The sequence below is a fragment of the Musca domestica genome, unplaced genomic scaffold (genome assembly GCF_030504385.1).
Source record: "Musca domestica strain aabys unplaced genomic scaffold, Musca_domestica.polishedcontigs.V.1.1 2, whole genome shotgun sequence".
NCBI lineage: Eukaryota > Metazoa > Arthropoda > Insecta > Diptera > Muscidae > Musca > Musca domestica.
Genome location: NW_026712249.1, coordinates 25,102,373 through 25,129,758, shown reverse-complemented (window position 1 = coordinate 25,129,758; position 27,386 = coordinate 25,102,373). Strand labels below are relative to the sequence as shown.

Genomic DNA, 27,386 nt, shown 5'->3' with positions numbered 1-27,386 from the left:
ACTTCAAAAAAGCTCAAATTATTTATAAATATTTTATTAAAGTTGGTTAATGGCATTGAAGAAAGTCAAATACTTAAAACAAAATGACCTTTGGTTTGAACAACAAGTGGAAATGATTTAAAGAGGGCAAGATTTGTATGAAGAGAGATTTACCTATGCAAATAACAAAAGAGAGGTGGGGACCACTCTCACACTGTTTACAATTGCGTTCAGTTGAATTGTTATCAATAAGATTAAATGGGGAGACAATAACAACACACACATAACCCCCCATTTCTCAAGCTCTCTTTTTCTCTCCGAAACAGAGAGTGAGTGCCAAACGTTGACAATAACAAAACGAACTAATGAAATGCTTTCAACCCGTAATCAAATACATTGTGCTTAGTTGGGCTGTGCTCTTAAAGAAGGTAAGATCGGTGTTGATAGCAAGAATTGAAATAAATAAAAAGAAAGTTTGTAAAGAGAAACAAAATATTTATTTGTTTATATTTTAAATACAATGTAAATAATTATTATAATTTATGGTTTTTGTTACATTTTAGTGCGTACAACGGACAAAACTCAACAAAATGTCATTAAAATATTTCTATGATTTGATGTCACAGCCCTCTAGGGCCTTGTACATTATTCTGAAAATGAGTGGGGTGCAATTTGAAGATTGTCCGGTCGCTCTAAGGAATGGTAAGTGGTAATCAGATCCCTAGCTAATCTTATCGCACTGGATGATTGGTTATTTTATGAATAGTTATATTAATAACTACCGATATGCGAATATTTTCTGCACAAATTGCATTTTACTACTTTTTATGTGAACAATATTTAACATATTCCATCTTTTAGGCGAACATTTAACTGAAGAATTCAAAACAAATATCAATCGCTTCCAAAGAGTTCCATGCATAATTGATGATGGCTTTAAATTGGCAGAGAGTGTTGCTGTATTGAGGTGAGTGCATACGCATTTGCATTGAGCGTTGTATATAATAAAAAATAATTTAGGATACCATATATAGGCAACGTGTGATTGGTCAAAGTCCATCAGCCCTCATGTTTTTGAACGATTCAAAAACACTCAGGAAAGATTTATACTGGAAGATACCTTGTACAAGTTTTGGATATATTTGGAATCTTAGTCAAAAATAGGATAGAGGCATACTGTATGGAAAGTATTTCGATTGGCACAAACCGATTTACAATATCTTCAATTCGAAAGACACCTTTAGGGATATTGTGATTATATTTTGAAAATATAATTTCATGCGGGCCTTGAACCAAAGGAATATCTGTTTATGACAAAATGCCACTAAAATATATTCAATTCCGATACCACAATTAGAATTAAAACTCAATTTCCATCACATGCCTAATAATTCTGAATCATAATCGGTACCACAATGTTATACTTTTACTGCATGCTTCAGTAAAAGAAAAAACTCCCCTAGTACCACTCCAAAATCAGGTCTTATATTGGGTATACTTTCTGTACCTTAAGAAAATTACGGAAATGTCTTTGCGTCTGATCCCATTGAGAACCCAAAAATGCTTTAAAATTTCGAATTTTAGAGTGTTCCGCTAACTAAATATCTTCCTGTATAGCTCTTTTTAATACCAATTTTCAACAAAAAGGGCAACATAGCCAAGTAAAATTTACAGATTCATAGACTACTATTTGTAGGTGTATTTGTATGAAAGTCTAAAACAAATCGACAATTTAGTTCCAATTTAGGTGGGTACTTTTTCATACCTATTTACAAAAGAAGTGTTTTTGCTCCTGTAACACCCATTAAAAAATCTAAAAGTGATTGACAATTTTTGAATGAGGTATTCAATTTGTTGAAAAGGCTTCCTGAGAGAAAAAGCGGCATACACTTTTGCAAATTTTTAAGTTTACATTTTTATGCAGTTAAAGAGGTTACATATAAGGATTTACTAACGGAATGGCAAACATACTCTGCAATTTCAACCATCCCCCTTACACTGCAATGTATATTTAACATAATCTTTATCCCTCATTTCAGATACCTTAGCGCCAAGGGAAAAATTCCCGAATATTTATATCCCAAATATTTTGTTGAGCAGGCTCGTGTCGATGAATTCTTGGAATGGCAGCACATAACATTGCGCATTACATGTGCCCTGTATTTCCGCACCGTTTGGTTGGATCCCTTGTTGACGGGCGTGAAACCTTCAGCTGAAAAGGTGGAAAATTTAAAGGCACACATGGAAATGAATTTGGGTATTGTAGAAAATGTATGGCTGGAAAAGACCGATTTTTTGTGTGGCAATCAAATGACAGTGGCTGATATTTTTGCTGCATGTGAAATTGAACAAACACGTAAGTTTTCAATTAAGGCAGCTTTAATGAAAGAAAATAAAAATGGTGTTTCTTTAATTTTAGGTATGGCTGATTATGATGTACGCATTAAACATCCCAAAATTCGTGCCTGGTTGAAACGCGTGCGGGCCGCCTGCAATCCTCATTATGACCATGCCCATCAATATGTGTACAAAATTTCGGGTACAGCACCAAATTCTAAATTGTAAAAATCGTAACAGTTTTGTTAATTTAAAAAAAAAAAATAGTTTTGATGCCATTAGACTACAGAAGATGCACTTTTCGTATTCGTGATAAATTAAATCTATGTGTGGTGCTTCCGTTATAACTAATAAAAGACTTCATATGTTCTTACAATAAACGTGATGATTTATATCATTTACGATTTACGGACCTGGAACATGTTTTCCTGCAGATAATTTTCTTTAATGTTTGATTCCAATTATCCTGCTAAATCATCGGTACAAATGATATGAGTTGGTTGGCAATTACACTTCTCTATACCAAAGAACGGCAGGGAAAGGAGTCAAATCATTTTTTCATTAATTTTATGCCCACTTTTGACGTGACGTCTTAACTAAACTCTTTGGCGATAAAACTATTTCATTAACATGTCTTAAAGTAAGTATGATAATTTCAATTTGTATAATATTAAGACAAGTAATTGTGAACTATTTCAATTTCGACATACTTTAATTTGAAATCGGCTGAAACTATTATATGGATCTGTTGCAATATTTTAAGAAAATTTTACCAAAATTGGTAGACTGTTGCAATATTTTAAGAAAATTTTTCAAAATTGGTAGACTGAATTCCGTGATAAAAATATGATATGCCCACCTCAGGACCAATAATTACAAATTTCAATAATTTTGTCGGAATAACCTGAACATCCCGACATTTTCTTTACTTAAATATCGCTATAATTAAAAATCCACGAATTATTATTTTTAAATTGTATTTAGCAATCAAGGGAGTGGTTCAAATGTTGCATAAGCAAATGATCCAGTGAAATCATCGCATCACATTAGATACACTTCCATTTTGCAAAATCGCCAGTCATCTTCTGTTAAGTTCCTAGAGATGTAAAACCAGAATTTTCAGAATTGTAAATTGTATGAACAATTGTTTTCTTAGCTATATTTTGACGATTTTGTGTTTTGCTTATGTTTATCATTATTTTTCAATTCCGACTTTAAATTTCATTAATTTTATTTGTTTTGTACATTTTGCACTTTGAAGAAATTCTTAAAATCTCGGCTTTTCATTTAATTAGATGTCGAATATAACACAATTTCCCTTCGCAATTTAACACATTGCTATTGTGAATGATTTACATTCTCAATGGTGTGTGTCATTGCTTAACACAATTACCAAATACATGAACCCTGTAACCAAAAAACTCACAGAATTGGTAAGCTATTGAGATTTGTTTTATTTTTATACCCACAACGAGCCTCATCGAAATATCTGTTTTAGACCCTAGGTCTCTTTGGACGAAATACGTTTCAGGATATTTGGAGTCGATCAAGGGGTGTTCGTCCCTGTTGCTGACGATAACTCTTGAAGGGTAATATTATTATCAAACCTAGATTGATGTCGGAGATGGGCAATATCGGTCCACTCCTTCATGTACAATTTACTTTATAGATCCAGAACTTCGCAATCCTAAACTAAACTTTGGCAAACTTTGCGAATCCTAATATTTGTATCTCTGCTAGGCCAGGTGTGAAAATTGACAATATCAGCTCAATGCATCAAGTGCCTCCCCGACAAAGGGTCTAAATTATGAATTATTATAACTCTTATAATATATACAATAAGAGTCCGATTGCCTTAAAATTTCGCACTTCTCAATATTTTTAAAAACAAAGATGAAAGATATCGGTCCACCACTTCTGATACCTCCCCACATAGGGTAACAATGTTTATACCTATGGAGGGTATATTAATTTTGTCATTCCGTTTGAAACTCCTACAAATACTCATGTCAGACCCAACAAAGTATATATATTCTTGATCAGCGTGAAAATCTAAGACGATTTAGCAACGTCCGTCTGTCTGTCTGTCTGTCCGTCTGTCTGTTACGCTATCTATCGAACAAATTGAGATAGAAGGCTAAAATTTTGCACACACGTTTTCATATAGCCCCCATATAACGGTACCTCCCGATATTCGGCATTTTGATGATTTTAGCGACATTATTCACCGGTATTGGTATTTGGTATTTGGTATTTGAAGTTCGAAATGGATACTACAGCCTAAGACAGAAAATTATCTGTGCAGGTCCACGTCTTCGTATAGCCCCCATATAACGGTACCCTCCGATATTCGGTATTTGGATGATTTTAGCGACATTATAAACAGATTATTCATCAAGTTTCGCATTTCAATATTGTAATAACTTATGACAAAAGTTGCCTATGCAGGTCCACGTCGTCGTATAGGCATTCGGTATTTTTAAGATTTTAACAGAATTTTTAACGGTTTTTTTTTTTTTTGGAAATCGCCAAATTTGTTCCAAATGGTGAAGGGTATTAAAAGTTCGGCCCGGCCGAATGTTAATACTCTCATTATCAATCTTTCAGAGTTTGCGAAAAGTACTAAAATGTATTAACAATTTAATACTTTGTATTGGAAAACGGAATTTGATATATGAAGATGGTTTTAGAATTTTGTACTAAGTGTGCGAACTGTACTAAATTTGGAACAGTTGGGTTGAACGGATGAAGCAGGGATAGAGATAAAATTCTGAAAATTGTTATATCGATGACCAATGGTATCTGTGTTTGAGATTTGGTGGTGGTTTGGAAATGCGTGCTATATTTGCACGAAATTAATTAATTGTACTAAATTTGGTATTGGATTAAGAGATAGAGCTGAAATCCTAATTTTGATATTGAGGTCACTGTTTGATATCTTGAATTGAGATATGGAGGTGGTTTTTGAAATTTCTACTATTATTGTACGAAAAGTACTAAATAGTATTAAATTTGTAATTGGGTGAAGGAATAGAGTTGAAATCCTGAAATCTGATACAGATGTACTGTTGGTGTCTGTGGTTAAGATATGGAGGTGGTATTGAAAATCTGCACTATAATTTTTCGAAAAGTGGTTCAAAATTTGTTATTGGGTAAAGGGACAAAGCTGAAATCCTGAAATAGATGTCACTGTTGTCTGTAGTTTAGAGAAGGAGGTAGTTCTGGAAATGCGTTGGATGTTGGGATAGAGATGGAATTCGAAAATTTGGTATCGAGGTTTGGTATGTGGTTTTAAAATGTGAAAAGCATACATAGAATTGGTGTTTTATTTTCTTTTGGCATACATAAGCAGGTCCGGAAAAACTCTAGTTTAGTAAAAGCTCTTCGATTTTTTCGAAAATTATTCCAGAGGTAGGCATTTGTATCTTTGTTTCGGGAAACTATTTTTTTCTTGGGGCGCGGACCCGGGACCCCAGATTTTTGGGCCGAAAGTCCGAGTTCAAGACCCGGGCTAGACCCGGACCACTTACCCGATATAGACAATATAAGTATCTTTTGAAAGCGATCAAACATACCCAGAAGTGTATATCTCTGGGCCCGAAAAAGGTATTAGCACAAATTGAAGCATTTTGGAAAGGTAAGAGTGTCAGCTATAATTTGGCATCAATTTTGTTGACCCCCATAATGGGCCCTTTTTCGACTTGTTGGACGTCGGGGTCCAAAAAATCGATAATTTCACTATAACTTCCGATTGAATAGGTATTTTCATAAGTTTTCATGGTCTTGAACCAGGACTTTCGGGTCAAAAATCAGGGGTCCCAACTCAAAAAAAAAAAAAATAGTTTCCTGTCAGGGTAAAAATACTTACATCTGCAAAAAAATTCAAAAAAATTGGAGTTTTAACTAAATTAAAGTTAAGCCGCAGGCTCTAAATGTTTAATAATCCCCTCGTTGAACTGAATTAATAAAAACTCACAGTTTTTGTTTGTACATAATGTTTTGTTTCTTTTTATTCTAAATATTTCGGTGTAATATTTTACAATAATATTGATTTGTTTTGCGGTTGTTTCATCATGTTTTCTTTATCTTTCTTCACACAATTCACGTTTTATCATGTCTATTTTTAAATACAGATAATAATTACATTTTGTTGTTGGATATTATTTGCAATATATGTATGTATGTAGGTTTGTATGGGGAAAATGGGGGGTCACAGAATGAATGAATGATGATTGGTTTGTTTTTCTTAGTTGTTTTGTAAACACATAAAGTTATGTGTGGTTTCGGTATTTTTAAATCTAATTGTGGTCTTGCTTATTGTGGAGAGATGGTTGTGTTGCAGTTTTTAGCTTATAAGTTCCACAAACTAATGTTCTATTGTTATGCTATTGTAAATATGTTTTTTTTTTCTCTTCACAATACATACATCAAGTTCAAAAGTGATGAACTAGGGTTCTCAGGTTTGTTTATATTTTAGCATCGTATAGTTTGTAGGGGTAGTGGATGGTGGGCAGGGTATATGCGTTTTGTTTTTATATTAAATATATGTAGGTAGTTGTTTTTTTTCTTTCTCATATACAAATAAATGTAGTTGGTATTTTTTTCGTTTATTATTAATTTTGTTTTTCTTTTATAATTTTTATTATTACAGTTGCTTGGTGTATTTGTTTTCTGTATTGATTTTAAAGTGCCATTTCAACACTTTTTTTGTATATAGTAAATATTAACTTAAGAAAATAAAAAGATCAAAATAAATTTAACATAATACATATATGTAATAATAATAAGAATAATCTAAAAATCAACAATCATATTTCTTATTTTTCTTGGTTTTTTTGCTATACAACTAAAAAATAATTTTTTTTTAAAATCAAATCTAACAAAAATTTTCAAACTCATACAAGCAGCACGCATACAGATACACACACAAGATAATACAATTAATTACTTTTTTGTTTTTATTTTGTTTTTAGCAAATTTAACATTTATTTTTTCAGTTTTCATTTCTATATTTTATTTTTTTATAAAACTTAATTAACATAGAAAAAATCTTACAAAAATATATAATAATAATAATTTATACAAGAAACATTTACACAATTAATAATGATTTATCATTATAAGAAAAAAAAGCAACATAATTTTTTAAATAAAAAATTGTAATTATAAATACTTTTAATTATTATACGCCCATTATTATTTTAATTTTCTAAACTTTTTTTTTGAAAAATAAATGTATAAAATTTAACTAAATACAAAATTTATATAGTTACAGTATAAATTATAATTATACTTGGCTTGTCAAAAAACAAAATTTGCGCTGTAATTGTGTAATTAAAGAATCGTTGTCAATTTTTTTAGGGTAGAAAAGTAGTTCAGTGATGGCTCATGTTGCCACATAAAATAAAGAATTTGGTTGCTATGGTAAAGAGTTGCTAGGTATGGTAAATCGTCATTGAAGAAAGGCATATGCCCAGTTCTTCTAGGACAATCGAAAAGGAAAACAAAGCCAAGGAAGTGTCTTTAAAGGTGCGAAGACATAGAACAAGTTTTTTCTTGACTTAAGACATTGGGTGGCTTCTTTGTAAGAAAAAACATGTATTGACCGAAATTGAACTGATTCAACCTGAAACATCTTTGTTCTTTTACGAAGAAGCCAACATAGAAAGCCTTCTATGTGTTTGCAGCTTAAGTCGAGTTAAATTAATTTTTTTTAACTCATATAACCTGTTCAGCAAACTTATTTTTCTTCCAATTCAAGGCAAATCGCAGACAAATAGAATTGCTAACTCCTAACTCCAACACAAACAAAACGAAGAGCCAAAAATAGACAATCAACAAATTTTAATCGTTCATTCACAAATTTTAATTAAAGCAAAATATTGTGTTTGAAAATGAATATTTCACACAAAAGGTATGGTCCCTTTCAATCGCTGTGCTGTGTAGACCCCAACAGGTGCGCTTCTTCGTTGTTCTAAACTCTAACCCCACGCAAAATTATGCGTCCATTTTAAGCCCTAAAGATTTGTATTCTAACCTATCCCTGGCTCAATGCAAAATTTCGAGAGGTCTGCGTCATAATTGTGACGGCCAGCTCGGCGAGATAAGATTGTAAATTTGTAAAATTGTGGGTCTAGAACCAATATTTCGAGGTTTGTGGTATCACCTAACCTTTAGGGAATTAGGTTGATATCTCCGCCAACCCAATTTATATTTTTATTTAAAATGAAAAATTCAAAACCGGTGCCCGGACATAATCCCCTCGATAATACCCATTGCAATTATGGGAATTACGACCTTCCCTACTTGCAACAATTATTAAATGTAGTAAAGTTGTGTTCGCGTTAGCCGGTACCTGACATATCCAGATGAGAAAGTCTTTGGAAATATCCATTATTATGGGGGTTATGTTTTTTCTTGGACATAATCCCCGTTAGTTTAAGGGGGTTCGGTCACAATCTCCATAAACCTGCGACATAATTCCTATAACAACAGGTATGCCCAAATCGATTGGGTGTGCGAAAAAATTAGATTTTCTCCTTTGACCGGGGCTTGAGATTTTTTTCTTTGAGTACCGTGAATATAAGATTTCTAAAATTAATTATTTTTGTAAGTAGTCCACACAGCAAACGGTCATACTCCCCATAGGAATTGTGTCCGTTTTGGAAGAGGTAATAACCAAAAGCAAACAGGCCCCTCCAGTTTGCACTACATGTATTCAATTCTGAGATCTGAGAAAAGCAAGCAAGTGATATTTGTGAAAATCTAGTGTTATGTCAAAACGAATAAAAACCTAACCCACATGTTATACCAGGTTTCCAAAAGGAATTTAGATCCCATGCCGAATTTGAATACAGCAAACTGTTTGTTATTTGTATAGGGCCACCAAATGTGAAGATAATTTTCGGAAATTTCGCCTTGGGAATTCTTCAAAAGCCAATCATTTTCATTTTCCACACTTTCATTATATTTTCATACATATATTGAAATTTCACAATCCAAAAATGGAGTAGTGAAAACATGTTTTTAAAAAGTGAGGTTATATCTAGAAAGCATTTTCCTTCATTTTAAAAGATGCAATTGTGATTTGAAATTCAAATAAACTTAAATCGCAATGGAACAAAAACTACTAATTTTATTGTCAAATTGCTACCAAAAGTAGTCTTCTTGTTCGGCCTTGCTCTAGACTTCTAGAAATTTCTTATATCTTGAATTACGGTGACCACATATATACATAACTTCTTGTGGAAACATGACCACTCACATGAACATTTTTGAACTAGCATTTTACAGGAGACCATTTGCATTTCAATTTCTTTGAACAAAATTTTTGTTTTCAACTTAAAAACCCATAAACAAACAATTGAAAATGGTAGTATAGAATAGGCGGGGAGAAAATATATCAAAGAATTACAATAAATGTTGGTGGTTGCGTTACATTGCGTGCGTTTTTATTGGCGTGGCCAAAAATTATGATTAACTTATTTAATTTTTTTCATAGTTTTCGTTAAATTAGTAAAAATAGAATTTTTGGTTTCAAAATATTTTGTAAATATAAAAAAATAATAATAATAAATATTAAGTGCGTGTTTACATCAGTTACACTTTGTTTTTGTTTTTGCGTTTCGTTTTGCGTTTTTTTAGTTAATTTTTTTGTTTGTTGTTGTTGTTTATAATCTTATATTTTATAAATGTTTAAGCTAATACTACACAGAATTGGGGGGTTTTAAAGGATTTCTTTTTCTTCTGCTGTTGTTTTGTTATACACATAAAACATACACAAAAATATATATGTAGTTTATAATTTTTTCCTTCTTCTTCTAGAATTTATGGTGTTGTTGCTCGTAAATATTTTTGTATATTATTATCTTTTTTTTGTTAAACTACTGTACAACAAAATATTCCTAGAACGGTTCCAAACAACATATACGAAGAATAATATTGTAATACGTTTTGTTAATTTTGTTTTGCTTTTTTTCTTGTTGTTGTTGCTGCTGTTACTAATAATAACATCGTTTTCTTTATGTGTTTTTTTTTTCACTTAAAACTAATTGGTGTTTTGTTGGTTAATTTAGAAGATGAAAAGAACGTTATTTTCCCATCTTCAACAAGTAAATAAATACACAGCGAGTGTATATAGTTTAAATATTTGTTTTCTTGTTGTTTTTTTTTCAATCTTTCATTCTAGAACATCTTTTGGGTAATCATTGTCATTATCATAATTATCATCATCGTCATCACAATTTTTTCAGTATTTTGTTTAACTATGCTACTGATTAATGTTCGTGGTGTTCGAAGCTATTTTGTGATAGGTGGGAATCGGTTGAAATATAGATTTTTAATTATTATTTGTTTTAAAAAAATCCAAAACAGGATAGATTTATGGACTCTGAAGAATCCCAAATGGATACAATTAAATGCAAATTTCCAATAGGAGGACTTTGTCATCCACAGTAATATTTCTACCATTTGCGGTTGAATAATATTAAACATGGCAAAACTTATTTGGACAGGCCGGGTGGGCGCTTTTTAATAGGAGGAAATTCAGAATAGCAGTAGATTTCTGATCTCGAAAAACAGTCTTTTGAGATTTAGTTAAAATCTTTATTCATAGACTATAGAAAAAAACATTGTAGATTCCCATATCGAATTTTGGATATTTTGTAATGACGCCAACAAATGGAAAGATTATTTTCTGAAATTTCGGTTTGGCTGAAAAGCTAACCATTTCCACGGTTTTTCTACACTTTCATTCTATTTCCATGCAAATATCGAAATTCCAAAATCCAAAAGATGGGTAAAGGAAAAAAATGTTTTTATAAAAGTGAGGTTAAGTGTAGAAAAAAATGTTTTCTTTCACGTTTGGGACGTCTAACAAGTTGAGAAGATTATGCTTGCAATGGAAATCAGCACTTTCATTCTATATAGATCAAAAAATCCACAATCCAAAAGTGGGGTAATGAAACAAATGATTTTAAAAAGTAAGGTTATGTCCAGAAACCATTTTCTTCCACGTTTGAAACTCTAACAATTTAAGTAGGCTATGGTGGAAATGGTTTTCAACACTTTCATTCTATTTTCATATATAAATCGAAAATCCACAATCCAAATGCGAGTTAAAACCCAGAAATAATCTTTTGACGCAAAAATAGTGGCCGGAAAAGTGAGGTTATGTCCGAAAAACATTAAAAAAAATAATAAACATTAAATTAATAAAAAATAGTCCTCCTAATTTTGGAAAATAGGCAATTCACAAATAAATTTAGATGCAAAAGCGTTTTGTAAAATAGTATAAACAAAAGTGAGGTACTTCATTTCCTTCCACGTTTGGTTGGATGACAGGTTAAAAATTTATTGCTTTTAATAACATATCCCTAATTTTGGATCTTCTGAGAAACGAAAATAAATTTATGAAGCCTAAAAAGTGAGGTTATGTCTAAAAAAAAAAAAATTTTTTTTCGTAATTAAAATAATACAGAAATTGTTCTCCTAATTCAAGACGTTAGACAAATCGCCAATATATTCAATGCCGTTTTGTATGGCTAAAAAAGTGAAGTTAGGCTCAAAAAGTTATCTTCACTAAATGAGGGCCAATATTGGCCATTTTTTGATATTTTAAAAACCTCAAAAATGAAGTCGTTTTTAGAGTTTTTCAATATTTCTTATTTCTGATTTAGACTAGACGTAATTACTTGCGGCAGTTTTTTTTCGCTCTCTTTTGAACTGCCTCATGCAGTCATATGCAAGGCAATTTGTTTTCAGCAATTATCGTTTTTCATCATCGCCTTTCCTATTATTGTTTTTATATTTTTGCATTTATTTTACCATTTGCCTTATTCCTCTTCTCACCAACAACCCGAGACTTGCCGCTAGTCAACTCGCCTAATGTAAATTTAGACTTAGCTATTAAAACTGATTCAATAAATAATATTTATTTTTATACTAACCTCACTTTTAAATATCAAATGAGTCAAATAAATTTGAATGCTTGCAATTTTAATAGCTCTAACCGATTCCCACCGTATCACTTTCTATAAATGATGATTGTAACGCTTAGCTGTTGTACTTTAGTTCTTTCTTGCTTTTTCTTAAACATTAAATGTGCAGGGGCGGCTTAAAAGGGGCGGGCGGGCGCTTCACAAGGGATTTATTAAGGCAGGCGGGATATTTTGTTTTAAGCTGGCTGGCTGGTTGGCGGTTCTGTATGCATTGCATATTTTTTTTCGCTCAATTGATTGCCCAAAAATGGGTGATACTTTTTTTGTTTTGGTTCGGTATCACATACCCCACTTGAAAGGAATTTCATTCCCAAGCGGTGTGTTGTACGGCTATCAAATTATATATAATATATAGCCCAGCTTGTATTTTTATTTTGGTGTGCGTGTAACCAAATTTAGAAACGCGCTCTATTAATATTCTTAATACGTATGCCAACTTCAAGTACATGCTCACCGGATGAATTGGCCACGTTAACTGTGGTGGCGGTGGTGGAGGCGGTATTATTGGTTGTATTATTGCTGCTACTGCTATTGCCATTACTCGTGGCACTGCTGTGGCCACCATCATCAACGCCATGCTGTTGCATGTTATTGTTATTATTTGCAATGTTGCTGTTGGCGCTCGACAACGGTGTTCGTGTAATACCCGACGATGATGTGTTCGAAGCATTTGAACTACCCGAATTTGACATATTATTCTTGCAATGATGATTACAATTATTGCCACCTGCTGCTGGTGGCTGCCCGGCATTGCCACTGTAGTCATGTGGTCCGCCCACGGTGTGACGTCGTTTTATCGAACGATTTTGTTTATTTTGTATTTGACGTTTTTTCGTTAGATTCATATCAGTCTTTTCATCTTTTGTCAGAGGAATATTACTGCCAGCCGTCATATTGTTGCTGCCGCCATAGCGCGATGAATAGTTACGACAATTGAACGAGGCCGAACGATAAAGACGATGATCTCTACGTTTCTTATTGTATTTATCCATTAGAAATGAAGGTGAGGCCATGGCCAAAGCCTCTTTGGGATCACTTGTGGTAGAACCTTCAGAATCATCTTCCGAGCATCGTTGCTCCTGCACCGATGAGGAGAACCTTAAATTTTTACTAGTAGCATAGGCATTTCTAGCTGATGAAGCTGTTGTCAAGCTACCCTTTAGAGCACCTATTGTTGTGGGTGTAGAGGCGGCAGTGGGCGGTGACGAGAGATTCACTCCACCCACACTACCAATTGAAGAGTTAATTGGCGCCGTTGCTGAATGTTGTAGCTTATGCGGTGCACCTCCCTTATAGCCGGTAAGTGGTGATGATTTTTCTTTTTCACTGCTCGTTGATTTAGCACTGCTTCCCATTAGCGTATTGGTCGAGGTACATGAACGACTGAGCATTAAATTATTTGCACCTATCATACTGTCCAGTGGACAGAAATTATGAAAATGTCTTTCGGGAGACTCATCGGCATAGGGAATGTTTTCTGTATGCAATATATGTAGCGGTTCGCCCAATGTATAACGACGTTGCATTGGAAAGTCGGGTGAACCGTTTTCATCGTTTGACTCTGAACCGCTACGTAGCTTACTAAGCTTGGATTCCAATGTGTCCGTTATGATGCCAAGTGACATGGAACCTAGTGGGAGAAAAAAGAAAGAAAAATTGTCTTAATATGGAAATAATATGGATTTCGAATAGTTTTCCGATATTCTAATGAGGGAAGATATTTTGTAGTTCCTCTTTGGGATACCAACATGTGCTAAAGTAGATTTTCTACCAGTTTTTTTTTTTCAGATTTTCTAGAAGACTTCTAGGTTATATTTAATCTTATGGTATCTGCAAGTATTTACCATATAAAATAGCCTCCACAGCTCTTTTACAGATAGACTACACTCCGTAAATCTCTTTTATGAAACCTAAATATACTGCAGAAGATTTTCTAACAATACAATACCTACAGGTCATTTTCAATCTATTTGTATAAAGTCTATATCCGCTGATATTTATCATAAAAATACCCAGCACAGGTCTCTTACAGACCTTTACCGACAAGAATACCGTTTACAAGTCTTCTGTGGATAGTATGCGTCATAAAAGTCTGCTATTCTTAAAAAGCATAAATTATATAGTTCACTTTCTGCAGGTTAGAATACCTTCTATCTCCCAAACATAGTATTCTCCAGGTCGGAGATTCCCTTCAGAGATAGAATATCTTCTGTACCATTATACAAACAGACATGGTGTAGTTATCTTCCCCTCAAAACATAAATTCCACTTACCCGGTTCACTTAGACGACTATTACTGCTCTCATCATCCGTCAGAGTTATTGAAATATCCACACTATTACGCTGGGTATCCTTGATAATACTGCTACCACTAACACTACCCGAATCTTTTTCATCCAAACTCGATTTTCGTGCATGACTGCGTGCCCGGCTGCTCAGGAAACCATGGTGTTCTTTCTTTTTGGATGTCTTAGCCGAGGACGTTGTCGTACTGCTGCTGCTGGACGATGATGCGGTGGCACCCGACTTGGCATAGTCCAATGACTGAAAATGTAAACGTAAAGTAACACCGAAATCATAAATTGTGGGCACAGCTCGCCGTCTCTGACGATATTCGGCCGCTTCGGCTGCCGAGCAAGTAGAATCGCGTGAGGATGATGATTTAGAGGTGGTTCTACTAGTAGCATTGGTGCTCGAAAGCGAACGTGTTGTAAGTGTGGAAATATTTGGTGTCGATTTGCATATGTTTTTTAATGTATTCTTGGTGATTGTGGTGAGAGGTGGTAGAGGTGTTGTGATAATAGAATGTTTTGTGTTCTTGGTAGTGGTGGTGGTGTTGGTGTTGGATGTAGAGTGAAAAGATTTAGATTTACTAGAGGTACTACTGGAAGTTTTGCTTACCAAACCATTATCATATGTTGCCGGTTCGGGTCGTTTGCTAGACTTGGGCTTGCCCAGATTTCTTATGAAGCGCGAGGTACTACGCGATGTAGTTGTGGTGCTGGATGAACTTGATTCTCTTTCGGTGAGTCTTTCGATTTTCGAAATATTATGCAGCAGCATATTGGTTTGGTTTTCTTCCTGTTGCTGTTGTTGCTGCTGTTGTATGGTGATGGCTCCCGTGGTGGAGGACGATGAGGAGGGAGCAATATTATTGCCACACACATCATCAATATCGGGTGCCTCGGCATTTTCAAAGAAATAATCATACTGAAATTACAGAGGTAGGTTAGTTTCAAACAGTAACCCCAAGAAATATTTACACTTACATGTGTCAACAACAATTCCACAATACGACACTGGTGTTTCATATCCTTAACAGCCACATCCAAGGCATCATTGGGTGTGCGTATTATTGAGGGGCCAAAAATGATGGCCAAATTTTTCGGTTCCATTAAATTAACATCACAATGCTTGCTGACCCGATTCAAATGACGAAATAGATGTTTCATTGTTTCGTGTGAATATCGCGGCAGTGCCTCCAATAGGGCCTTCAGTTCGGTTAAACGTTCCATACCCTCTTTCTTGTCGGCCTCAATAAATTGACTATAAAAGGAACTTGGTAGCAAAGCATCGGGTAAACTTCTTATGAATAGCTTAAGCAGACTTGAGACCACATTAACATCTTCCCATCTGACATCTGTATTGCAGCGATCCCATGAGAAATCAGATTTATTCACTTGATCGGACAGCTCCGAAATGGCTGCCTTATTGCCGGGTATACGATAAATACCCACAACTCCCAAGCCTTTAGTTTCCACAATATTAGTACAAACATCCACCAGAGTGGGTACATATTCGTTGCTCTTGGACTGGGAAAATAGAGAGAAAGAAATATGAAACAAATAGAGAAATATAAAAATTTATTTAACTCACCATGGGACACGTTTTCAAGGGTACACCAATTGAACCAACAGTTTTTGATGACGACGATAGATTTGATGGTGATAAATCAGCACTGTGACCACTACTGCTACTACCTCCGCCCCGACGAAACAGTAGATCTTTCCAGTTTTTGGCCTTGGGTGAACCCAAATCTTTGTCGGGTATATTTTTGTGTGAAGACGATTTGCGTGTTTTCATAACGGGCGATATTGAATCGGGTGCTTCTAACTCACTACGTGAAGTTGAACTTAAGGGTGAATGTTCGGCTTGTAAATGTTGCACTGATTGTTGTTGTACATTGTCATCACAGTAATTGCTGTTGGTTGTAGACATGCTGGCGGTGGCGGCAGTTTTTTGCGGTTCCGCTAACTGTTTACCTTGAGGATCCTAAAAAGAGAAGTTCATTGTTAAATAGGCTTGGTTTTCCCCGGTTACGGCGGCACTTACATTGTCATTAAATATTAAACTATTCTTCCATTGTAATAAACCATATATCCTTTTCATTTCAGAGCCACTCTTCGTTTTAAACAAAATATCGGTATGCGGTTGATTCTGTGGCTGATTGCCCATTTCCGCCGCCGTTGTTTGTTGTTGTGTTGATGAGGAACTACCGGTCGATGATGTCAGTTTATCTGGTACATCATCAATATTTAATTCATTGCCTAGTGTGGCGATCGGTGAGGGTTTCGATTGCATGCGAAATACATATTTCTTTTTATCTGATTCGTCAAAGATTTCAAAGTTTCTAATGTCGAGTTCAAGTACCTGAAATTGAAAGCGAATTTTAATTTTAATTTAATTTTAAGTATATAAGAAGGTGTTTAAGGTATGTGTAAACTCTACTACTCACATTGCTATCAGATTTCGTATTACGACTGGGATATATTCTCAATATATCACCCTTAATTTCGATTTTAACTTGGCGCCATGAACGATATTCGGATTGTCGCTGGAAAAAAAGATAGATAGGAAAATTAAAATTGGATTTAAGATTTTAATATGGTGGGATGGGTTTATTAAAATATGGCAGTTGTGGGGCAGGACGATGGACAATATCTGTCCGTCCATCTGGTACCTCTCACAAAAAGGGTCAAAATTTTCAAAAAAAAAAAAAAAAAAAAAAATTAACTGCACAGAAAGAGAAAGAATAATCCGATGTTACTCCAACTTAGCAAATCATAAAATTTGCATCAACGCTAAGACAGGTGCGAAAATGGACAATATCGGCCCACTCCATCAAGTACCTCCCCCATAAAGGGTCAATATTTTGAATAATTATATCTCTTATAAAATGTGATCTAAGGTCCGATTGTCTTAAAATTACACACACACTATTTTTTTTTACCCAAGGTCTGGTGTGAAGATAGAATATATCGATCCACTCCTTCTGATACCTACCTTACAAAGGGTCAACATTTTGAATATCCATGAAGCTCAAAAAAACGCGAAATTAACATCAAATTTCACTCAGACTTGACATATCTAAATATTTTTATCAAGACAAGATCTGTTATAAAAATGGTACAGATCGGACAATTCCTTCTGGTACCTCCCCAAAATGGGTCAAAGATTTGAATAACCGAAACGTTTATAAAATCCGAAATAAGCATCCGGTTCTCTTCATATTTCACACATCCCATTATTTCAAGTAACACAAGCTCTGCTGTGAAGATTGGATACATCGACCGACTCCTTCTTGTACCTCCTTTACAAAGGGTTATGTGGCTTCATGAGGCTTATAAAACGCGAAATCAACATCCGATTTCATTAAGACCTGGTACATCTCAATATTTCTATCAACACAAGATCTGTTATAAAGGTGGAAGAGATCGGACCATTTCTTCTGGTAAGCCCCCACATAGAGTTCGATGGTTCTAAGTCCTGTTGGAATGTCCAAGGTCTGCGGCCAAAATGTTTGCGTGCCCAAGGCTTTAATACACCCTCCAGACTATTTTCGCAATACTAATCGGCATTTATTCTGATGCCACGGTCGATGAATACGAGCGGAGAGCGACCATCGGCAGCTATGGCGGTCCACACCATCACCATGGTCGGCGCTTGAGTTCTGGTGGCCAACCGAAGGTGCACATTTTCAGCTGACCTCTTTGGCAAGTAAACACGATTATTTTGTTTGTTTACAAACTGCTGGACAACGAATATTTTCTCATCGGAGGAACCCGAAGCAACTCTTTAGCTCTTTTGAGTCTTTTTTCTTTCTGTTGCGGTATAAGTTCTTGCACTTTTTAGAATTTCAATGGTTCATTTTTTAATATTTGCCGAATGGAATACTGCGATATGTCCAGCTCACGAGCCATTTTCGAGCACTGCGACGCGGCTTTCGATCAAGTCGTTTCTTTTCTTTTCAAACCATTTCTGTTGATGTTGCCGTTTTCTTCCGTCCACTTCTTTGACGTCGGGCTACGCTACCAGCATCACGGTAACAAGCGATGGCACGAGACATAGAAGGTTTATTCACATTCAAATGCTGGAGTGCTCTAACGATAGCCACTTGTGGTTTTCCAGCCAATTATAAAGAAATCACACTGTCACGCTTGAATTCCATCAGGAAGGAGTGGGACGACATCTCCCTGCTTTACATCAGATCTTGTGATGGTAAAAATATTGGAATTTGACACTTTTGAAAAGAATCGGATGCTAATTTATTCAAAACTTTGACCTTTTGTGGGGGAGGTACTAGAAGTAATAGTCGCTGAACAAATAAGACAATGCAAGGTTAGAACAAAGTGGATGATTTTTTTCTTGTTATGATGCACATTTTCTTTGGAAATGTGGACCTTTATTGTGGGAGGTACCAGTATATTTCCCATATCCGGACTTGATCTAAGTTTGATAATAATATTACGATGCCAGGCGGTCGGTGGACGGGCAGATACAGTTGGATCGAACCCAAATGTCCTGAAAGGGATTACGTGCCAATGTCAAAAACCGTTATTTCGACGAGGCACGTTTGGTAACATCAAAATTCTATAAAAATACTACATTAAAGTGAATTTCACTATAATTATATTCTTTTGTGGTTTTTATTTTCTGACCCATAAAATATTCCACCAGACGTAACAATGACTCAACATGTTTTTATTAAGCTATTAAAAAAGATCACTTTCACTTACTTTGCCATGTATTGATGAAGATTTGATTTCCATTTCCGTTTCAAATATTTCCATGTCCGTTGAAATATCTTTTGATTCCATTTTACCGTTTAGATCAATACCACTGCTGCTATCAATGTGAACACTGTAAGAAGATAGGAATTTAAATTACTACCAAGAAATAAAAAAAAGGGAAATCTCCAACTTACCTGCGTCTAAAATCACTATTTACAGACGTTCTACGACTACTTGCGGATGCATCCAATTTCAAATCTTCCAAGGCATCCAAAGAATCACTGGTACTGTCCGCACCACCGCCACCACCCACGGTATCGTATATTGGATCAAGATGTTCCTCAATATGTTGCTGCTGTTGAGATTTGTTGGATTTCGTGGATAGTGTTTCCGCTATACTGCTGGTGGAGGAATTTGCCAAGGAGGTGGCCGATGTATCGTGATAGTCATCATTGGTAGCACGTAAGTATGAAATGCGACGCATTGGTTTTGAATCGTCGAATGAAGACATTGGTCTAAAACGTCTTATAACATTGCTACCGCCTGAAGCTGTCACCGTAGAGGAGGATGATGATGATGATGGTTGTACTGATGTCGCTGTGGTTAGACAAAAAAAAAAAAGAAGACGAGATAAGTAAATCGCAGGGATTATTTTTAATATTTAATGAAAAATGTATGTGTGAGTGTTTGTTGGTCGGGGTTCTTCTGTTCATATAAGTGTTACGATGAGCAATATTGAATAAATATAATTTTCCCAAGAGTGATATGTTTGACAAGTGTTTTTGCAAATCATTTGAAAATTTTATTTCTTATTTTAGAAGGAATAATAACTGAATGGTAATGTACCTCTCACGTGTGTCGTTGTTGTTATTCCTGATGGTGATTTTACATTAACTCCTGCCGTTGTGCCATTGTTAACATCACCTTCAGCAATATCGGCCAATGTTGTCTTGTTGATTTCATTTGCATCTGCCGCTAATTTACTACCATACTCTGAAAGCATAGCAATGAAATAATGAAATCAATAGGAGTGCAGTACAGCATTGAGCAGAGCAGAGCAGAGTAAAGAAAAAACCTAATTAAGTTTGCCCATAAAGCGATGCTATTAAAGCGCAAAGCGATAAATAATGACAATTATTGCATGGGAAATTTCAAGTAAGATATCGGGACATAAGTTAGTAAAATATCAAAAATAGGGGAGTTATGCGAGAAATTTTGGATATGTAAAAAAAAAAAATAACTGAAGAGAGGTATTTTTTATGCAAGTTTATAAGTGTTTTATGAAATTGGAAGCAAAATTCCAGAGGGATAAGAGTAATAGCTTTGTTGCCAATGATTTTAGGAGTTTCAGCATTACTTGCAGTCCAACCACTGCTGAAAATGTCAAAGGGCTTGAGTCAGTGAATTTATATCCCTTTATAAACAAGTTTTACAAGGGAACTAGGAGCATGCTAGAAAACATCGCTGCCAATATGAAATTTGGAGCCATTTCCGGGTACTATCCTGTTGGAGCAGTTGTTAATATAATTTTCACTTTGTAACTTTAGCAAAAAAATCTATGGGTTTAAAATTGGAAATAAATTGGTCAGAGCCAAAGAGAAATAAATAAATTCTCTAGAAAAAACTAAGTTGTTCAAATGATTCCCTTGAGAAAAATGTAATTCCGTTGACTTTATTTTGGGATGGAGAGGTTCTGAAAAACTGTTTTTTTTTCTAGAGCAAGAATGTGTGCGATTTGACGAAAAATTGCATTTCTAAAATTGAGCGATTAAATGAATGAATGCATGGACTGGACAATTTTTTCAGGGTTATCTCTGAATTAAATGCGTTTCTGAAAACTTTACGAGATAACCCTTTCGGATGTTATTTGGAATCATTTACAGTTAGAAGGAACTTTAACGTCTCTTATGGATACATCTTTTGGAATTTACCACCACCCATAGAGGATTATTTGCAGTATTCTAAGGGCAGAATATCTTTTGGGTAGAACCACTATGAAGATTTCCATGGATAAAAACGTTTAAGGTCCTCTGTGGATATTACATATTTCAGGTCACTTGTTGAAGAATTTCTTCTTTTGTGCTCTTTGGATAGATTATGTCTTGAGTTCTTATGGTATAAGCGATTGATTTTATAGAAGAATTTTTGATGTCTTTGAAGACTTCTCTAGAGAGATCATAATTATGAATAGACCATCTTTTTGAGATTCTTCATGGATAGAATACCTTTAGAATAAAGGTATAAATATCATACCTTTTGAGATCTTCTTTATAGAATTCTCTTGGAGTCTTCTGTGGGAAAATGCTTCTTGAGATTTTTTCTAGGTCTTCTAATTGTAACAGATCTTTTGTTACATAATTATTGGATAAATTTTGGCGCCTTTTATTTGTAAAAAGTTTTCTGGGGTCCTCTATAGATAGATTACCTTTTCTTTTTTATATGGGTAGAATACTTTGGAGTTCTTTTGGAATCTGCTATGGATAAAGTACTTTTAAGGTACTTTATTAATAAAAAAACTTTCTAAGGGCCTTCTACCTTTGAAACCTTTTCATTGGAGACCCTTTGAGGTCATCTATGTATTGGTAAGAAGAGCCTACTGAGGTCCTCTGTATATTTAATATCTTATAAGACCTACATTGAAGTTTTATTCTTATTCTATGGACAAAATACCTTTTGAGGCCTTTTACTGGTGGTAAACATGTTGAAATCTGTTTAAAGGAGATTTTTTGAGGTATAGAGGAGATTTTTTTGCCTTCTGAAGACCTTTATAGATAGAAACTTTTTGAGATATTTTATTGACACATGATCTTCTGAGGTTTTCCTTGAATAAAAGGCCCTTTCAAATCTTTTGGCAGCAGAAGGCTTTTTAGACCTTTTCTATGGATAAAATATCTTTTAAGGTCTTCTTTGGAAAGGAGATTTTTAAGTGTAGAGATTTGATGTCTTCTTAGGATCCTCTTTAATATACAGCATTTTAAGGTCATCAATGGGATTGCTAAGGACACAAGTTGATGTTTTCTAGTGCTAGCAGCTATTCGATTGAGAGAATATCTTTTGTGGTTTTCTGTAGATATAACATAAATAATGATCTTCAAAGGATGGTGGATTTTTAAGGATTCCTTGAGGTTTTTTATGGCTAAAATACCTTCTGAAATCCTCATTGAATAGAAAACCTTTTAAAATCTTCTATTTAAAGAAAATTTTCTAAAGTTTTTCTTAGATGCTTTTTCAGATCTGCTAGGAACATGAAGAATTTCTATAGGTAAAATGTCTTTTGGGGTCGTATATGGGAAAAAGGACTTTTGAGATCTTTTATGGAAAATTAATATCTGATGGTTTTCTTGGATAGGAGGTCTTGGTTTTTCAGATCTTTTAGTCACTAAAGGCTTTCTTAGATTTTAGACTTTAGTAGGAGACTTTTTGTGGTCTCCTAAGGATGCAAGTTCTTTTGAGGAAATTATTTCCGACTTCTAACGACACAAATTGATTGCGAGAATTTGTTTTAAGAATAGATAATATGGCATTCTTTTAAAGGAAGAGCACTTGAGGTGTCTTTGGGCGAGGACCTTTTGACGTCTTCTATGGGTAAAATACCTTCTGAGATTGTCTTTGGCTAGAAAACCTTTTACGTCTTATGGAAATATGATTGATAGAAAAAATTGAGGTCATATAAGGGTAGAAATCTCTTGGGGGCTTTCTGATTTTTTGTATGTATAAAAGATTCCTTGCCTTCTTCTATGAATAGGCTACCAATGAAGTATTCTATGAATAGAACTAGGCCTTCCGTGGGTAAAATACTCTTATATTGCCTTCCGTGGATAGAAGAATGCTTTCCGCTTTCTTTAGTTTGTTGAACATAACTTTTTAGTTTTGTTGAACTAACTCTTTCTGAGAACTATTTTTTGTCTGTTTCCCAAGCTGTTCCCTGGATATAAGCCCCATTTTTGGTTTTAGGTGGATAGAATAACTTCTGAGTTTTCTAGGGAAATAAGACAATTTTGGTTATTCCTGTGTATAGACAACCTGTAGAGTTCTTCTACAGTTAAAATACTCTTTGAGATATTATATAGAAAGAAGGTCCACTAAGTTTCTGTACAAAATATCACAGAGACTCAAAAGGTAGATATTTAGGAGGACAAACAGGAAATCTTCTTCTAATGTCAAATAAGGACAACTAAAGCCACTCTTCGGTAAAAAAGAATTGTGTCAAAAGATTTCCGACTTACTGTTATTAGCCTGATGATCGATTGTTGCATTGGCCACACTGGCCTTATAGATTTCCATGCGACTAAAACGATGACCATCGACCACAGATGAGGAGGACGATGACGATGCTGTTGTTGCGTTTGTTACTGGTGTTGAGGTTGTTGCTGTTAGTGAATTTGTTGCTGCAGCACTTGGAACTGTCATCTTTGGCGCCGTTGCTGTTTGTTGTTGTTGTTGATACACATGCTGTTGGTGTAATTGGCTGTGTATGTGTTGCTGTTGTTGCACCTGCATTTGATGCAACGGATGATGATGCAGTGAATCATATAAAACACTTGGCTTTTTCAAGAAAATGCTGCTGCTATTGTTGCTATTGCCCGGAGCCGTTGCCGTTGTTGCCGATGCTGCTACTGTTGTTGTTGTTGCAGATTCAATGGCATTTGTGTTGATAGACAAAGGCTTGAAAGGATCAAAACCTCGGGCTAAATGTGAAACCAATTTGCTTTCAAATCTAAAAGAAAGTAAGTAGAGAAGATAGATGAAAATTAAAAGCCATTCAAATGCAGCGGCTGGCTGGCTGGCTAGCTAAAACAACCAATGACCGAACAACATCCAAAGGTGATAAGATATTCAAATGACAATATAGTAAAATGTGTGTTGTTTCTAATGGATGCAGCAGAAAATGGGGAGAAAGACCCCAACTGCATGTGGAGGTCTTGTTGTTGTTTTGAAACAATTATTGCCGGTCCGGTTTGCCAGTCGCTGATAGAGAGCCAGACATAGACAGCCAGTCAATTTGCATATGGCTCCTTAAGGCTGTCCAGTTCGTGGTTGGTGTTGTTGTTGTTGTTATTGCTCGTTTGTTGTTTCAGGGGGATTACTTACACTTTGTTAGTGACACCAGTTTCCTGCAATGTTTCCATGAATTCATAATCCTTATGGTATTTATCACGCAACATTGAACTGCTGCCATTTGTGCTGCTGGAGCCAATGCCAGAGCTGCTACTGGTGGTGGTGGTAGCCAGTCTCTGTTGTTGTTGTTGCTGCTGTTGTTGACTACGAGACGACATTGTTGTTGTCCCAACGCCACCACCACTACCTCCCGGCGCACTGGACCCACCACCCAAATTCGGTGCGTAATGCATATCACAGTTTGCTGTTAATAACTCTCTCGTACTGGACGTCGATGAAGTGGCCGACAGCGGTTGCTTAACTAAGGTGGTACGCACTTGTCCTCGTGCCGTTGCATTACTGCCAATGCTGCCACTGTTGCTGTTGCTTGCGCTGAGAAAACTTAAACCGCCAACAACACAGGCTGCTGACGATGAACCGGATCCCCCCACAGATGTTGAGGACGTTGAGACCATAGACAATTGTGGACTGCCTGAGGGTGGTGTATGAGGAAAGAAGTGTTGTTGTTGTTGTTGCTGCTGTTGTTGTTGTTGGTGCTGCTGTTGATGGACATTAGGTAGCGGTGATTTGAGAAATTCTTCCTTTTGTTTTATCGATTCACGCAAGCGTATCATTAAATCGCTGGTGTCGACAGCAGCATTGGAAGCATAGAATGCAGCGGCATTTTGCTGTTGTTGCAGTTGTTGTTGGCGGGTTAATACTGTTAGATTTGCTGGTGGTGATCTGGAAAGACAAAAAGAGGAAGGAAAATTAATTCATTTGTTTGTGTTTTCTTGCAAAGGAATTAAAGTAAAGATATTAATTAAATCTGATTGAATATTAAAAACAAACAACTTTAATTTGTGGAAGTCTGGCCGATTTTGGCTAGTTTTTTTTTGTTATATTTCGGCTAAAAATATATTTGTTTAAATAATGATAATTTGAGAAAAAATAGTTAAGTTATAATATAAATTCTACATCTAGAGAGTCCTATTTTTCTGTAATTTCGTCAATGCCTTATACCAGGCTCAACGATTAGGAAGGTTTTATTTCCGCCGCTTATAAAATTAGAGATTTTACTATCGAAAGAGTTCCCAGATTTCCGATCGTTTAATATCGAATTTGATATATTTATCAAGTATGAAGCTGGAGTTTTTATATCCAGTTGCTGATATTGAGCATATCTAAGGGGAAAGTCTGGGACTTTAATAATCAACTGCCTATGATCTCTGGATTGACATGGTGAAGTTATTGTGGTCCGGAATAATCAATAAGCTAGTGTTATTCTATAACTTGAAAAAGTCTTCACCATTGTAGTTTTAGCTTTTTGAGGTTTTTAAAGGTCTTCTGTGAATACACCTGAGTTATTTTTAAGGTACTTTTTTACAGACTTCTTGAGGTATTTTATGGGTACGATATTTTTTGGGGCTATGGTTTTCTAGTAATAGGATAACTTCTATAGAGAGAATTCTTTTCGAGGTATTCTGTAGATAGAATATTATGATAGAACTTCTATGAGTAGTGCATCTTTTGACAATGTTATACGACTTTTTGAGGCATTTTCTGTGGAGAAGGAAAATTTAAGATATTTATCGAATAAAAGGCTTTCTAAGAGCTCCTGTGGGGAGAAGATTTTTAGAGATCTTCTTTGGACAGCACTTTTTTGGTGTCCTTTATGGATATTTGATGACTTCTATGGACATAAACCTCTGTGAAGTCTTCCCCGGACAGATAATCGTTGGTGTATTTTTGTAGAGAGAGAAACTTGAGGACTTTTACTATTAGAGCCCTTTAAGATCTTCAATGGATAGAAAACAATTTGAGTTCTTCTTTATACAATTTCTATCAGTAGAACTTCTATTAGATGTCTTCTGGGATAGAGGGACTTATTGAGATCTTTAATAGATGGACAACACTTTGAAGCCTTCAATGGATGGTATATGTTTGGACGACTTCCATGGGAGAGTAGATTGGGTCTTCTATGGATAGATCGCCTTTTGAGATCTCCTAAAGATATTTTAATATGTTTTATGGATCGAAAATATGTCGACCTTCATTCGATAGAAGATTTTTTGAGATATTTTGGTATAGTAGAAATTTCGAAGTCTTAAAGTAGAAATAAGTTTTGGTGAATCCTATTCGAGATCACTTGTGGCCTTGAGGTGTTCTGTGAGTAGAAGTCTTTTCTATGTGTAGTAGATATTTTGAGCTCCTCCGTAGTCTTGAGGTCTTGTTTAAGTAGAAGTCGTTTTGAAGTCTTCGTTGCAAAGGTCATATATTTTATGTTTGGAAGATGGGAATTTCTATGGACAAGAAAAACTATGAGATGGTTTACTATATGTAGTACAGATTTTGAATGGAACTCCTTTTGAGATTATCTGTCGAGGCAGTAGAGTTTCTTTGAAGGTCTTCTATGGACTTTTAGAGAACAACGACAAGCTTTATTAGGCCTTCTTTGGCTAGCATAACTCCTGAGATATTTTATGGATGCAAGGTCTTTTGATAGATAAAACTCGTTTGAGGTCTTCCACGGGTAAAAGGTCATTTGAATCCTGTGAACACCTTTTCACAGGGGAATAGAAATATTTGAGGTCTATTACCGATAGACAACATTTCATGTCTTTTTCTGACAGAATACCTCATGGAAAGCTTTATTAGATCTTATTAGTCTCTTTGGCTGAAATACCTTGAGTTCATTTACAGATGGCAGACGTTTTATAAATGTAAGGCCTTTTGTGATCAACTGTGAAGATAGAATTGGAGGTATTTTTTGTCTTCTAGGCAAAACTTACTTTTTGAGGTTTTCAGTGTGAAGTATACCTTTTGAGGACTTTCATGGATAAGAGGAAGACCATTTATGGTATTTTATGAGTATAAATCCTTTTAGAGCTTTTCACGAATAGAAGGTCGTTTGAGATCTTCTTTGGATAGAAGACTGTGTAAGATTTGTAGTCATGGGTGCCCT

General features: G+C 35.1%; 2 protein-coding genes across 4 annotated transcripts in view; one reads left to right on the top strand and one right to left on the bottom strand.

Annotated features, from left to right (window-relative positions):
* The first annotated feature begins 291 nt into the window (after positions 1 to 291).
* LOC101900949 (glutathione S-transferase theta-1) lies at positions 292 to 2,696 on the top strand. Its single transcript, XM_005177543.4, has 5 exons — positions 292 to 407; positions 543 to 681; positions 841 to 946; positions 2,019 to 2,335; positions 2,399 to 2,696. The coding sequence occupies exons 1-5, from the start codon at positions 345 to 347 to the stop codon at positions 2,542 to 2,544; spliced, it is 771 nt and encodes a 256-aa protein (XP_005177600.2). The 5' UTR covers positions 292 to 344; the 3' UTR covers positions 2,545 to 2,696.
* Positions 2,697 to 9,979: 7,283 nt separating this feature from the next.
* The window catches only part of LOC101901128 (rho GTPase-activating protein 21), a 126,135-nt gene continuing 108,728 nt past the window's right edge, over positions 9,980 to 27,386 (bottom strand). For 2 of the 3 annotated variants that reach the window (XM_005177544.4, XM_059122012.1), the window contains 12 exons: positions 24,416 to 25,165; positions 23,551 to 24,041; positions 20,171 to 20,317; positions 19,519 to 19,921; positions 19,331 to 19,454; positions 17,050 to 17,148; positions 16,647 to 16,964; positions 16,191 to 16,586; positions 15,584 to 16,126; positions 15,216 to 15,524; positions 14,588 to 14,858; positions 9,980 to 13,944 (listed from right to left, as the gene is read on the bottom strand). In XM_005177544.4, the coding sequence (XP_005177601.1) occupies positions 12,710 to 13,944; positions 14,588 to 14,858; positions 15,216 to 15,524; positions 15,584 to 16,126; positions 16,191 to 16,586; positions 16,647 to 16,964; positions 17,050 to 17,148; positions 19,331 to 19,454; positions 19,519 to 19,921; positions 20,171 to 20,317; positions 23,551 to 24,041; positions 24,416 to 25,165 (5,086 nt within the window). In that variant the 3' untranslated portion in view covers positions 9,980 to 12,709. The remainder of the gene's footprint in view (positions 13,945 to 14,587; positions 14,859 to 15,215; positions 15,525 to 15,583; positions 16,127 to 16,190; positions 16,587 to 16,646; positions 16,965 to 17,049; positions 17,149 to 19,330; positions 19,455 to 19,518; positions 19,922 to 20,170; positions 20,318 to 23,550; positions 24,042 to 24,415; positions 25,166 to 27,386) is intronic. The other variant, XM_059122011.1, reaches the window with a different exon arrangement.